The 14,710-nt window shown below is 38.7% G+C and overlaps 1 protein-coding gene across 2 annotated transcripts in view; it reads left to right on the top strand.

Annotated features, from left to right (window-relative positions):
• The window catches only part of kcnn3 (potassium intermediate/small conductance calcium-activated channel, subfamily N, member 3), a 51,135-nt gene that overhangs the window by 34,843 nt on the left and 1,582 nt on the right, over nucleotides 1-14,710 (top strand). Inside the window, exons 7-10 of one of the 2 annotated variants that reach the window (XM_039679661.2) lie at nucleotides 6,157-6,267; nucleotides 10,480-10,607; nucleotides 11,933-12,002; nucleotides 14,642-14,681. In XM_039679661.2, coding sequence (XP_039535595.2) covers nucleotides 6,157-6,267; nucleotides 10,480-10,607; nucleotides 11,933-12,002; nucleotides 14,642-14,680 — 348 coding nt within the window. In that variant the 3' untranslated portion in view covers nucleotide 14,681. The remainder of the gene's footprint in view (nucleotides 1-6,156; nucleotides 6,268-10,479; nucleotides 10,608-11,932; nucleotides 12,003-14,641; nucleotides 14,682-14,710) is intronic. The other variant, XM_039679658.2, reaches the window with a different exon arrangement.

A 14,710-nucleotide genomic window follows, 5' to 3' on the forward strand; every position in this document is an offset into this window, starting at 1 on the left:
TCCAACCCCATAAGACCTTCGTTCATCTTCGGAACACAAATTAAGATATTTTTGAGAGCTCTGAGAGGTGAGAATCTGAGAGCTGGATCACTCCTGCATACTAGTCCATAGGCTTCTTGAGAATTGAAACTTGCCGTCCTCAAAGTTATTAAATGCATTGTTAAAATAGTCCAAGTGACTTCAGTGGCTCATTCTTAAGTTTATCAAGCGCCGAGAATACGAAAAAACAAACAAAAATAACGTCTTTATTTCAACTATTCACTTCCTTTTCTATGAGCCTCTAGTCAGTTAACGTAGTGTGATAGCGTAAAGCTACGTCACACGTAGGCTCACTATTGGCCGACCCTGGTCATGTGTGATGTGTGTGACGTACAATAACAGAAGCTTACACTATTAAACTAGTAACCTGACTCGAGGCAGAGAGAGACGTAAATGAATAGTTGAAATAAAGTCGTTATTTTTGTTGTTTTTTGCGCCCAAAAAGTTTTCTCGTCATTTGATAAAGTTAAGATTGAGCCACTGAAGTCACTTGGACTATTTTAACGATGTCTTTAATAACTTTTCGAAGGCCAGCAAGTTTCAATCCCTCAAGAAGCCTATGGACTATTATGGAGGAGTGATCCAGCTCTCAGATTTCATTAAAAATATCTTAATTTGTGTTCCGAAGATGAACGAAGGTCTTACGGGGTTGCAACAACATGAGGGTGAGTAAATACTGACAGAATTTTCATTTTTGGGTGAACTAACCCTTTAATAATGTTTTTATTTAATGTTTATTCACTATGATATCAGGATAGTTGTATCATCTTGACATTTTTGGCTCAATTTTCCCCAAAATTAATTTTAATTAAATACCTGCTCATCATAGAACAGGTATTCAGGTTATTGTATGTGTGAACTGCATCATGGTTTGAATATTTCTAGATAGAGAGAGAGAGAGAGAGAGAGAGAGAGAGAGAGAGAGAGAGAGAGAGAGAGAGAGAGAGTCAGATGTGATTTATTTTACTATTGATAGTGATTGTAATGACTTTCTATTGGCAGAATTATGGGACTTGTTGCTATGACAACATAGAAGGCCAACTCTGCTAGACTGTACCACTGCCCTGCGGAAACAGGAGTTTTTGGGAAGGGCTTTAGTTTGCCAGTCGTTTAGTGCAGCTCAAATATTTGGGGATGCAACAAGCACCTGTCTATCCTGTCTGCAAATGTAGATGTGGAATCGAGGACATTATATTTGGTCAAAGTGTCTTGAATTTCCTCATTCAAACACCAACTTAAGGATAAAAGATTGTTATAGATGAGTATTAGCCTTTCTCTCGCATCATAACAGTGAAGATTCTGCAAAATCTGGAAAGAGGCGAAATATAAACTGCAATGGGATATGTTTGCAGAAAAATTGATCATTCTGACACTCTTTTGTCACTTTAAGAGATTTTTTTTTTTTGCCTGGAAATTGTTATATACAAGCTGCCAAATGGAAACTCTACACATTTTGACAATGTCCTGTTTTTTTTTTGTTGTTGTTTTTTCTGTGGATGGTCGCCATGTTTTATTAAGTGGTGAATATGGGCAACAAAAGTGCTTCTTGAAAATGGGCTTTTTCGTTTTATTTTTATGTCTGGCTCTAGAGTATTTTGGGGTGTGCGTTTCTCTTCCATATGTCCTGCAAGTGGATCTAAAACATTCCATTAGCGTCTCCACACACACATACAGTACACTATACACATATATGCCCCACACACAGGAAGCACACACACTTTCATTAGTCACTTTTTAATTCCATTTCATTTCTTATTAGTAGTTCTCCGACCTCATTAACACTTCATCTCCTCTTCTTATCACTTTATACTCCACATTTCTTTCTAGACCTCTTCTCTTTCTGTGTTAAACTATTGTGTTCCTCTATTTTTGATCAGAAATTGTATTCCTGTCTACCTCACTCCACTTCTTTACCAAAAGTGTTTATTTCCTCATTTTCCCTCAACCTGCCTCAGTCTTTTTTACTCTGTGTACCTCTACTACTTTGGTGTAGTCATTGATATCTTCAGTTTACACATGTGTGATGTGCAGATGGGAGTAAATCTTTGTGTGTGTGTTTGTTTTTTTGTTTTTTGTTTTTTTGTTTTTTGTATCATCATAGTCTCTCCAGTGATGTCTACACTGTTAATGTTTCCTAGTCTATTTCAGTACATGGATGAATCAAGAATCTCAGGTCAGGGTCATATTTCTTCCCAGTATCAAAACATTTTTTTAAATGTAAAGTGTATGAAATTATATTTGATTAAATTCACTATTACTTTTATAAAGTAACAACAATCATACTCATTATCATACTGGTTTTTATCCAAATTGGGAAAAGGCAGTACAACAATGTGAATACTTATAATATATACCCAATATAATTTTGTTTGCATATCCTGAACAAGAAAACTACATTATGGTTTATTCAAAAGTTTGGGGTCTAGATTCTAGAAGATAAAAAAATATGTAATTTTATTTAGCTAAAAAGCAATTAAAGTGAAATTTATAATGTTACAATATATGTATATATATTACATATATACTGTATATACAGTATATATTACATCTGTTCTTTCTATTTATCACATAATCTTCCACAAAAATATTAAGCAGCACAACTGTTTTCAACATTGATAATAATAATAATAATAATAATTATAAATGTTTCTTTTTCATCAAATCAGCATATTAGAATGACTTCTGAAGGATCATGTGACACTGAGGACTGAAGCTGTGATGATTCAGCTTTGCCATCACAGGATTACAGTATATTACATCTTATACTACTATATAAAACAGTTCTATAACAGGATCAAATCAATACAGCCTGACCGTGAGGATAAGGGATTTTTTTAAAACATTACAGAATCTTACCCCTGATCACAGCCCAAAGTTTTGAACACTATCTCAAAAGGAGTTATTATTAACACATATTGCTAATTTGTCAACTATTTTTTTAAATTTTGTCTTAGTCTCAGTCCTGTGTCAAGTGTACTTTTTAGTTCTCTTACGAGATGTTCTCTCATACTGCATAATATCTTACGCTAGGGGAAAACCTTTTTTCCACAAGATATTGAAGACAAAGATTATCCTTGTTCGCCCGTCAGCTTCACCAGCTTCACTTGAGTCGCTCACCGACGGACAGCGGCCACCGTCCGCTGCTGCTTCCATCAATAATGACGACGAGATAGCTGCATCTGTAGAGAAGGCCTGTTCTATGCTTGCGTCGGACAGTGAGGATTGGGCGAGCTCTGTGGACCTCCCCCCCTCTGCCCGCCAGTCATCAGGGAACTGGGCCAGCATCGAATCCAAGCTGATGTTACTGCTCTCACAGGCCGTGGCGAGACTCTGCCTTGAGTGGGCGGTGCCTGCGCACAACCGACTGGATGGATGTTTCTTGAAAAAGGGACTGCGTACCTCTGTCTCAGCAGCATTCTCCGTGGTGGATGGTGGTAAAGACAGAGGATACCACTCTCTTCCTCTAGTAGAAGAAGCTGTTGCGGCCCATATTTGTCCGCCCTCTACTGGGCAGCCTGAGGTATCTGAGCGGACGGCGCAGCCATTGGGGCAGAATAAGCCTCAGTCTGCTTGTGGCCGGTTGAGAACTGTTGGGCAAAGTACTCAACCGCACCGCCGAAGAGGCCGACCTGGGATATGGGGGTGTCTGGGTCCGCCCGACATCCTGCACATCGGACAGGTTCAGCCACAGAATGGTGGGCATCACCTGATCCAGAGAGCGTACGGCCACTTTCGTCACTCGGGGAGCAACGTGAGTGGCGGCACACAGCTCATTGAAGAGCCGTGGGTCTGCCCGCCCTTGTGCATGTCTGTGGGCATCTGGGTCTGGTAGACCAGCAGAATGGCCATGCCATGCAGTGACCATAGCATACAATAGCCATGGCATACAATGCTGTCTTGTAGCACTATAGAATTTCGCCACAAGTGTAGACGAAAAGCTACAGGCTTCGAACGGGTGCTTAGGATCGTGCCAAGAAGAAGCACTCTGAGGACACTGTTGCATCACGACAGAGCGTGGGACCCCAGTGTACCCATGGGCAGTGGCCCCGTCTAGGGAAGGAAGGGCGGAGGAGATCAACGAGGGATCGCTGGAAGACTTGGGGGGTCTTCAAGGATATCGAGATCTCCTAATACACATCTGGGAAAAAAAGGTATCGCCCAAAAACCAATCGTCCAGCAGCGAGCGCTCAGGACAGTGTGGAAGGTTCCACTGTAGTCCGATGATCGCGGCGGCCCAGGAAAGCATGGCCGTCATCTCAGGATCTGACTCGACAAATGCCATATGCACACCTGAAAGTGGCAGCATTGTCTTATCTTCACTTCCTGAAGTGAGACAATCAGCTGATTACTATATTATAATATATATTAAGACCCTTGATCCTCAGCTAAAAATAGCTAAAAATCACACACTGCACCTTGTAAAGTGTGTGAAAATCACACACTGCAAAATGTAAAAATACAGAAAATTTTCTGTGAGGGGTAGGTAAGGGATAGAATATACAGTTTGGACAGTATAAAAATCATCACATCTACGGAAAGTTTCAAGATTTGAAAGTGGTCAACTTTCACACTGAATAAAAGTCCTGTACCACTAGAGACAGTTTTTTATCCTTTGGTCATGCTTGGACTCCTCTAGGGCACCAAGCAAACAGAACTGCCACTGGTTCCCCTTTAAAGAAATAGGTGCATGATGCCACCGAATGTAACACTGCAGAAATCCTAATAATGCTGAAATTGTTTTCATTTTCATTTTTTCTTTTGATTTTTGCTTGAAATATTAGTAAATTATTGGGGAGGTGCTCTTTGCATTTTTTTTTTTCTCATTTGTTTTTCTATGCTCTCATGAACTGGATGTTTCCCTGGCCCGTACATTGATCTCCTTCAATCATCATTTGTGATGCGATCCAGGAAAACCCACCACATGGTGAAACCTATAACATATTTCATATGAAAGCTGGTATCAAGCCCTTTCCAAATCTGTTTTTATTTATTTATTTATTTTTTCATCTTGTTGGTAGCAAAATTTATGTTTATCTGAATTTGGCTGATCGCTATGATTTTCAGGGACGGAATTTTGAAGAAAAAAAAAATAGGTTTAATTAAAGGTGCTCTGAGCGATGTCGGGTGACGTGACTTCTTGTTGACGTTTAAAGTATTTTCAAACAAAACGGAGGCTAGATAGACCCTCCCTCCTCCTCATCTGCACTGACCCTGCACTGGCCTTCTTGTCAGTTATTGGCTGGAACAGTTTGTTATGTTTCATTGAGCGGGTTGCCACTGTTTGTTTTTGTTGCCAATTGTGGAGCCTGGGTTGTCTGCATAGACTGCGTTTTTTACAGTGTGTTGAGGGGACAGGCAGCTAGCGGATAGTGAGGAGATGTTTGCTGTATGTGACAAAAAATATTTGGGCCTAAAAAACATTTGACATCGCTTAGAGCACCTTTAACTGTCACCGTCCCGCTAGCAGGATGCTTGGCACTAATTTTTTATTGCTTTTTTTTCATATCACATATTTAATGTGTATACACTATGTCTATTATGACATAATTTGGGGCACTGCCATCCCCAGGAATTAGCAGATTGTTTTTTTGTTTTTTTTTTAGGATTAGGGTTGGGTTTAGGGATTAGGGGTGGGTTTAGGGATCAGGGGGCGGAGTTGAGTAGGTTTAGGTGAATGTAAGGTGGGAGGAGTAGGATCTGGATCCGACTCCTCACCGTGGATTTCATGTTCTGCAGTGAGAACCATTTCCCTTCGCCGGGCGTCAGAGAAATGGTCGCATTTGAGAGAGTATTTTCAGCTTGCAACAATAAATAGCTATTTTTCTCCAATAAACAAGAGAATTTTGCCAATATATTTTCAGAGATAAGAGACAAGATGTTATAGAATAATAATTTAATGAAAAAAATAATTTGACAAAAAAAACATCATTCAAACTATTTTTTGATCTTCCTAAAAACGGCCCAGCGGACATCTGACGGGTTTTCCACAATCGCATCACATTTATTATCAGACATGTTTCCATGTTTCTCCATGTGATCTCTGCTAATGACACAAGTATAAAGTATTTTTATAATTCTGTGTTTTCACACCTTGACCTCATCTCTTGTCTCTCACAGGGAGCAGGTTGCACTGCATTGGTTGTTGCCGTGGTAGCCAGGAAGCTTGAGCTGACAAAGGCGGAGAAGCATGTGCACAACTTTATGATGGACACACAGCTCACCAAACGGGTAAACACACTCACACACGCTTCAATAAAGATGTAGGCACAGCTTTATATTCAGAGAACCATATATATGTAGCCTACCAGTTTTTTTTTCTTTTTCTAAATAGGTCCTTTTCAATTTTTCATGCTCATGAAAGACTCAGAAATAGCTCCCTGTATCAAATATGTATCAACATCATGGCTGACAGCAGTGACTATAAGGCTGGTGATCAATAATTGCAACACAGATTTAAAAAAAAAAAAAATCACTTTAGCTGTGGAGTGCTTCTTCAGATGAGCAGCTAAAGTAAATGCCTTCCACAAGTGAAGAGAGTACGACAAGCCTCTTTTTAAAAAGTTTATTACCTCAAGCTTACTCAGTTGCCTCTGCTTAACAGGCTTTTGGGGTACAAGAGAAAGAGAGATTGATAAATGTGCCGCTACTATGGTTACAAATCTCTACAAAAAGCAGAAAAATGTTCTCGTCACTTCGACCTCACAAACATGTTACTATGGAGACACAGTAACAAACAAAGTTTCTCAGGGTAGAATTGTTTATCACAAACTATCCTTGAATAGAAATGCTAATGTGATCTTTCTAAAGTATTCAAGTTTTCTAATCACGTCGGGACCATTTGCACAAGTTTTCATAAGTGCACTCGTGAACTAATTACACGTATAGCAGCCAGTCTTCAGTAATTAATGTGCGTTCATGAGGGTTGGAAATGTTTTCTTTGATGCAACTATTGTTTTTAAAGGTTACTGTTTGATGAACATGACAAAATGATAATTTTTAACTACTTGTTTATTCAGTAAACTTTTAAAACAAATGCTCTTTATTGGTATCTTGTTCCATGATGAATCCTTTAGCATCCGTGGAACTTTTGCATTGCACATAGTTTATAGTGGAAATTGTCTTCACACTAAGAAAAAAAAGGTTATTTTAAGAAATGTTCACTTTTGGGAACCCCAAATTAATCTTCTATAGCATCTCAGCAAAAAAAAACAAAAAAAAAACTTTGGAAACAATCATTTTTAAGACATTCAAATAATGCAAGATACAAGTTTAAAATCATCCATACACTTAAAAATAAAGGTTCTTTGTTCAGATCTATTAGCCTGGCACGCCAGACCTACATCAAGATGGCTTCACACTGGCTGAGAAATGATTTTTGCTGCCGCTAGGGTGCGTCTAGATTTCTAGGCTACAGATCTATAGTATCTATCTAACAGTTTAACAGCATTTACCTATCGCCTTTATCTGCGGCGTTGTGTTTTTTCTCTGCCATGATGATATGTTGTTATGGGAGATTTTGTCTCTTAGCCCCCCTTTTTGCTCTTTCTATCTCATAACGTCCACCTGTTATCACAAACCCCACGACACACAACAGCTCCGGTCACGGCGCCCTCCATTCTCCAGATGTTGACGTTGTTGAATGCCGCGCTTAAATGACATCGCTGTTGGTCAGCTTACGTCACTTCAGTTTCAACAGGCGGTGTGAATGCAACCAGGAAAATGGCCCTATGGGAACATGTAGTTCTCGGGGAACCACCATGGTGGCTAGTTTCTATAATTAAGTTAATTAATAAATCCTATAACTACCCCAGTGCGAAAGCCTAAGGCTAATGGTTCAATAAAGAACCTTTAACACCCATTTTTAATGTGTTGAACTATTGTTTATAATTTTTATTTTATGAACAGTTTACAGAAAGGTTCTTTGAACCAAGAAGGGTTCTTCTATGGCCACGGGAACTAAGAACGATTTCTTATCTTTTTAAAAAACATCTTCAGCTAAGGGTCTAACCCAGCACAATAATATCTACCAGTGATTTGTGTACGTTAATATGCCATATGAAACAACGCCACCCGCCATTTTTAAACACAGAGTTTACAAATGCTTACTCCACGAAACAACTTCACGAGCATGGAAAACAACAATACGACACACAACAAAAACACAGCTCCAATCACACTGTCCTCTATCCCCAGTTGTTGCGCTGCTGAATGCTGTGCTTAAATGATGTCACTGTTGGTCGGCTTATGTCAGGGGGAAATTTAGTTCTTGGGGAACCACTGGTGAACGTGATTTCACCAAGTGCAACACTCCTGGATCACTATCTTTGTTGATCTTGGAACAACATTCCACTCAACAAATCAGATTTGAAGGATGCTTACAGTTTATGTCAAGTTTAGGCTTCCAACCAGGGTTAGATTTCTACATCAGTGTTTATTCACTTATAATTTCCCTCTGATTTTAGGGACAACTGTTTAGGGATAAGGTTAGGTTTAGGGGTAGGGATATGGTTAGGACAAAATTTTTGAAATTTTTTTTTTTTGTCCTAACAATATCCCTAATTAAAAAAAATGTTGATCCAAGAACATGTCTTGGCAAAATCACAGTGTCCTAGGGGCACCCAGTAGTTCCTATAACTACCTGGTGCTGAAGCCTGTAAAGTGCATATCTTTTGTATTTGGAGAAATGTTCAGATTGAATTGACAGTTATCACCTTTATTTATAAAGTGCTTTTAACAGTATGGACAGTTTCAAAGGAGCTTTACAGTTATAATAGAAATGACCGTAACAGATTGTACCGTGAAGTTGTGGCTTAAGGTGAGCCAGTCTGGCAACTGTTATAATGGGAAGGCTTCAATTTGACCATATATTAAACAATAATGGCCGAAGACTTCATTACAGTAATCTGGCCTTTTCCTCCCCCTTCTCTGACGTCCATTTTTAACTGCTTCAATATCTATGACAGTCTCTCTCTCTCTTGTTCCATATTTTCTTCCATACTTCCATACAGTGGCTAGTACTACCATGTGAAAAAAAATGCTATATGGCAATACTGTATGAATGAGGACATTTAATGATCTAGTTTGTATATTTAGGAGATATACAGGGGCTGTAATGAACTGTTATGTGTGATAGCAGTATTTACTACAGTATCACTGTAATACTGCTTAATTGTCTTTTGGATTCCATATTCCAGAAAACTCCACTTGTAGACAGCTATGAGCATCCCTGCCTAAATTACATCTGGTATCATCATTCTCGCCTTGTCTTTGGCTCTTTTCATAAATGAGACCTGAGCAGAGCTCCTACTCTTGTATTATTAAATACACTGACCACTGTTAATTAATCAGAGCTGTGCAGTGCTAAAAAAGCTTGGTTGGTGCTGCCCTATGTGTGGAGGAATACTGTCACATCTGGAGCTTATTAAAAACGGGAAGGTTCTGTCATCCCTCCATTGCCCAAAGAGGATGTAATTGTTCTTTCCACCAAAGTGGCGCCCCTTTGAAGTCTCCTCATTCATTTTTTTTTCCAGCAGATTTTCTTGTTTAATTTTGTCCTTTATTTGCTCGCCCTTTTCTGGTGCCATATGTGAGATTAAAAGAGTATTCGTGGCTTCAAGACCTCACAAATGAATCTTTCAATTCACAGGTCTTCAAGAGTTGAGAGTTTAAAATATTTAAATATTTAAAACTCTAGACATTCTGTTGTACCTCTTTCAGTGCAAAAACTCACATCTAACCACCCAATCCTGTTTAATCAGGCGCTAAATGTGCTAGCATAGCAATGACTGCGCTGTCTTTAAATGCGTGTATGTAGTGGATCAATTGCTGAAAATGCAAGCCGAGTGTGCAAATAAATGCTGTTATTGTCTTTGGTTATACCAGTAAAGTTACATTGTAATAATCCTTACTATAATCCTTATTATATTTTTGTGAATTTCAATTATGCAAAGGGAGGGTTTGTCTTGATGCATTTGGGTGTGGAGTTTGCCGACAGCAGAACCATACCGCCAACTCTAACTGAATGCATTATCACTTAATTAAATATACATTTGGAAAGTGGTCCTGCACATATCAATTCACTCAATTCAGATCCAAAAATCCCATATACGCAGATGATTGCAACTTTAAAAGGTGGATTTACTTCACTACCATTGTCCTTCAAAACTTCACCACAAATGTATAAATTTACAGCTTTAGAGACGATTTATTGGACATCACTGGTCTGCAGTCAGAATAATGAATTTACCAGACGACAGAATTATGGGCTACAACGTCTGTTGTCAAGTCACTCTGGAATATCTCCCTAAAAGACCTTTAATTTGGCAGATGTTTGAGGTTGTGTGTGTGTATTGGCAAAGCCGAGCTTATACTTGTCAATACTCTCTTCTGAGGTGCTTTTCCTGTTGCTAATATTGTTGTTATGGCGACATGTTCCCTCAGATAAAGAACGCAGCAGCGAATGTTCTACGAGAGACTTGGCTGATATACAAGCACACCAAGCTGATGAAGAAAATTGACCATTCCCGTGTACGCAAGCATCAGAGGAAGTTCCTTCAAGCCATTCACCAGTGAGAAAAACAGCTCCCTTCACAGACACCACAATTTCACTTAAGCCTTCATCTATGCACTTGTTACTTTAAACACACGCAGATGGACCAATAAACAACAAAGAACTTTAGCGATGTGCGCTAAAACCGCACAAAAAGCATCGGGAGTGCTTCACATTTAGGCTGAGTGGCCAATTGTGTGATAAGTGTGATTGTGGCAGTTAGCATGTCTGACCTGCCCATGGAAATGCACACGAATGGCAGCTTTTTCTGATAATGGTTAGCTGTAAGAGCTAACTTATCAATCTTCATGTTTAAAAAAAAAATCTGTGTACAAGTGTTGTGATGGTTTTCTGTACCATTCATCTCTTGTATCATCCAAATACCAATTTATTGACATTTTGGTATTGTTGGAATTACTTTAAGAACATTTTTTTTTTCAGATGGTGAACGATACAATTCTGACATCCAATCAGAATCTGGCTTTAAAGTGCTTGAGTATTTTAAGAGGCAGACATTAAAACTGCAGTGCAGACTTAGTAAACAGAACATTATTTTCTATTGGTGTATAGAAACTTTGCTCTCCACTGTTTGAAACATGGTTATTGCATTTTTAGTGCTGATAAATTGATTAAAACAATGGCTTAAAAGGGATAGTTCATCCAAAAATTACATTTCTGATTCTCACCGTAATGTCGCCCCAAACCGTTTCATTTATGGGTTATCCTTTTAGACCAATCAGAAGCCTCTGCCAAATGGTTAGGATTGGCAGTGGACTGGAAGAATACACAAGTGCTGATGCTAATATGTCTAGAGCACTCTTGCCTTTTAGCAAATTTGTTAGAACTACTGAGCAAATGTTGCGTCACCTAATTCAAATTCATAAGCCAGCCCAATTTAGTTATAACATGACCCTCTGACTTTTCAGATCGGCATAATGCTTCTGAAGCGACCATGTTTCTTATGACTGCTGTATGGCTAATACTATTCTCTGTCTCTGTCTCTGTGTGGGTGCCCACCACACACATACTCATCATTTTAAGAGCTCTAATCCTCCTGTCACTGTTTTTTTGTGGTCCTGGCCGCCAATTTTAAGAGCTCCTTTCAAACCGAAGCCTTTCTTTTTAAAGAAATCCTACACTTATGGAATCCTTTTAAGTCTGAAGCTTTCATGATTTACACCGTAATTGCGCATTCATCTTGGGGGGATTCTCATCAACAACAAACAAATAAAGAAAACAATCTGATTAAGTTGATTAGCTAGTTGACGTTTTACAACTCAGGGCCTTTGGTGCTAGTGAGATAAGGAGGGGGTCTAATGGGCTGTGTTTGTCTCTATTTTGTAGATTGCGAAGTGTTAAAATGGAACAGAGAAAACTCAGTGATCAAGCCAATACTCTGGTGGACTTATCAAAGGTAAGACTACTGTCCATGCACACACATCATCAACACAAATCACAGACATGGTCTCACATCAGAACCCACGCATATGCACGTTACATCTGTTAGGAAACTGTAGACACCCACACACACTTTCGATGACATTGTGTTCCGTTTTTTATCATACCTACATACACGCAAACACTTTATAATGCCCAAGGCTTGCAAGTACGTCGACGGGAACACATAATGCCCGGTGACACACACATACCTTTGCTTTCCCAAATATATCTCAGCATTCAACTGTTTCCATGATGACCCATTTGTTTCTGTGGCTTTGTGTCTCCTAGCAACCTGAGCAAGTGTTAAAGCAGGGATGAGATGACAGTGGGAGTGAGGAGATGGGGAGAGGGTGGGAGGGGAGAGAGACAGGAAGCTGAAGAGTGACATAAAATGTGTGCAATTCGTGATGGCGGTGTGTGCCTGTTTGGGCTTTTTTTTTTCTGAATGTTACTAGTGTTTTATTTATTTTGTGCTTTTTTGTGTGTGTGAAAGAGAGTGTGTTGTGTGTTCCTGCACTGTGCACCATTTTGTCTTTAGAAATTTGAAGATGTTGCATGTGTGGGTATCTAATTGCATAAGATATTAACACTTGTTTTCAGTGAGCCTGTCTGGTAAGTTTTATTCCTCACTAAATTTGACTAGACCCATGGCTAAAGACAAAAAAAAAAAAAAAACGAGATCTTATCTAGCAAGAAAATAAACTTTATTCAATATATTTTCTCTGAAAACAAGTCTTAAAGGGTTAGTTCACCCAAAAATGAAAATTCTGTCAGTATTTACTCACCCTCATGTTGTTCCAACCCCGTAAGACCTTCGTTCATCTTCGGAACACAAATTAAGATATTTAAGATATTAAGATCGCTCCTGCATACTAGTCCATAGGCTTCTTGAGGGAATGACTCTTGCTGGCATCGAAAAGTCATTAAAGACATTGTTAAAATAGTCCACGTGACTACAGTGGCTCAATTTTAACTTTATCAAACGACGAGAATACTTTTTGTGCGCAAAAACAAATAAAAATAACGACTTTATTTCAACTATTCACTTCCTTCTCCATGGGCCTGTAGTCAGTTAACGTAGTGTGATTGCGTAAAGCTACGTCACACGTAGGCTCACTATTGGCCGACGCTGGTCATGTGTGTGATGCGTGTGACGTACAATAACAGAAGCTTACGCTATTAAACTAGTAACCTGACTCGCGCAGAGGGAGAAATAAACGAATAGTTGAAATAAAGTCGTTATTTTTGTTGTTTCTTTTGCGCACAAAAGTGTTCTCGTCGTTTGATAAACCTTAGCTTGAGCCCCTGTAGTCACTTGGACTATTTTAACGATGTCTTTAATGACTTTTCGAGGACAGCAAGTCATTCCCTTAAGAAGCCTATGGACTAGTATGCAGGAGTGATCTTAATATCTTAAATATCTTAATTTGTGTTCCGAAGATGAACGAAGGTCTTACGGGGTTGGAACAACATGAGGGTGAGTAAATACTGACAGAATTTTCATTTTTGGGTGAACTAACCCTTTAGTATTTTGCTTCTGAAGTAACGTATCTAGAAGACGGAACAAGTATTGCGTAAATTAGCTTACGCTACGGGAAAGATTAATCTTTTCGAGATATTGAAGCCAAAAAAATGATCCTTAATGTTGTATTCATTGTCAACGCAGTACAGCAGGCTGTCTAGCGTCCTCATAGACTGCCCTGTAGCGATGCGACGAGCTTCGCTGAAGAGATGAAAATCAGAGAAACAGCCTCCTAGCCCTGCTTATATACACTAAGCCAAGCCCATAGCTTTTCTCAAGAAAAATTGGAGAAACTGAAGACCCATGCCAAAGTCTCCATTTAATTGTATTGCTGTCTAGCCAAAGAAACCAAGATAATACAGATGAAATCAAAATGGACCCTATTTACTTCTTTCCTTTTTGTATTAAAAAGAATTGTTTGTCATCATAATCTTTCATCAAAATATAAGAAATTGCTCTTCCTGTTTTCAACCAAATAGCTCCTTTTTTGCAAACTCCATGCGTGGTATAAAATATTTTGGAGATTTTGTCTCCACTGTTCACGATCCAATCAGTTTCTGATGGATAAAAGCCAGTTCACACCAAGAACGATAGCTATAAAGATTACTGTACCAAACACACGATAACATTCTATTTATGTTGTCTACCGCTTTAAATGCTCAAGCTCTTTAAAGTCAAATAGATACTGATTGGCTGTCAAATATTGTTCATTAGCTGGAAAAAAATAATTCTGGAAGTATTTCCAATAATATTTTTGTGTTGTTATTGTTAGGTGTGGTGTGAACTTTCCTGTTCTCATACAATTAATAGTTATCGTTATTGGTGTGAACAACGGGCCTTACAAGGATGGTTCAACAGAAAATAAATATTGTCAACATTTACTCACCCTCAAGTTGTTCCAAACCTATTTGAATTTCTTCTGCTGGACACAAAAGAAGATATTTTGAAAAATGTCGGTAACCAGACAGTTGATTGACCCCATTGACATTTTTTTTTCCATACTATGGAAGTCAATAGTACTAATACTAATGAAGTCAATCAACTATGTGGTTACCCATATTCTTCAAAACATCTTCTTTTGTCTTTTTCAGCAGAAGAAGGAAATACAACCCGGTTTGGAACAACTTTAGGGTGAGTAAATGATGACAGAATTTTCATTT

This window comes from Pimephales promelas, chromosome 12, assembly GCF_988280905.1.
Source record: "Pimephales promelas chromosome 12, fPimPro1.hap1.1, whole genome shotgun sequence".
Taxonomy (NCBI): Eukaryota; Metazoa; Chordata; class Actinopteri; order Cypriniformes; family Leuciscidae; genus Pimephales; species Pimephales promelas.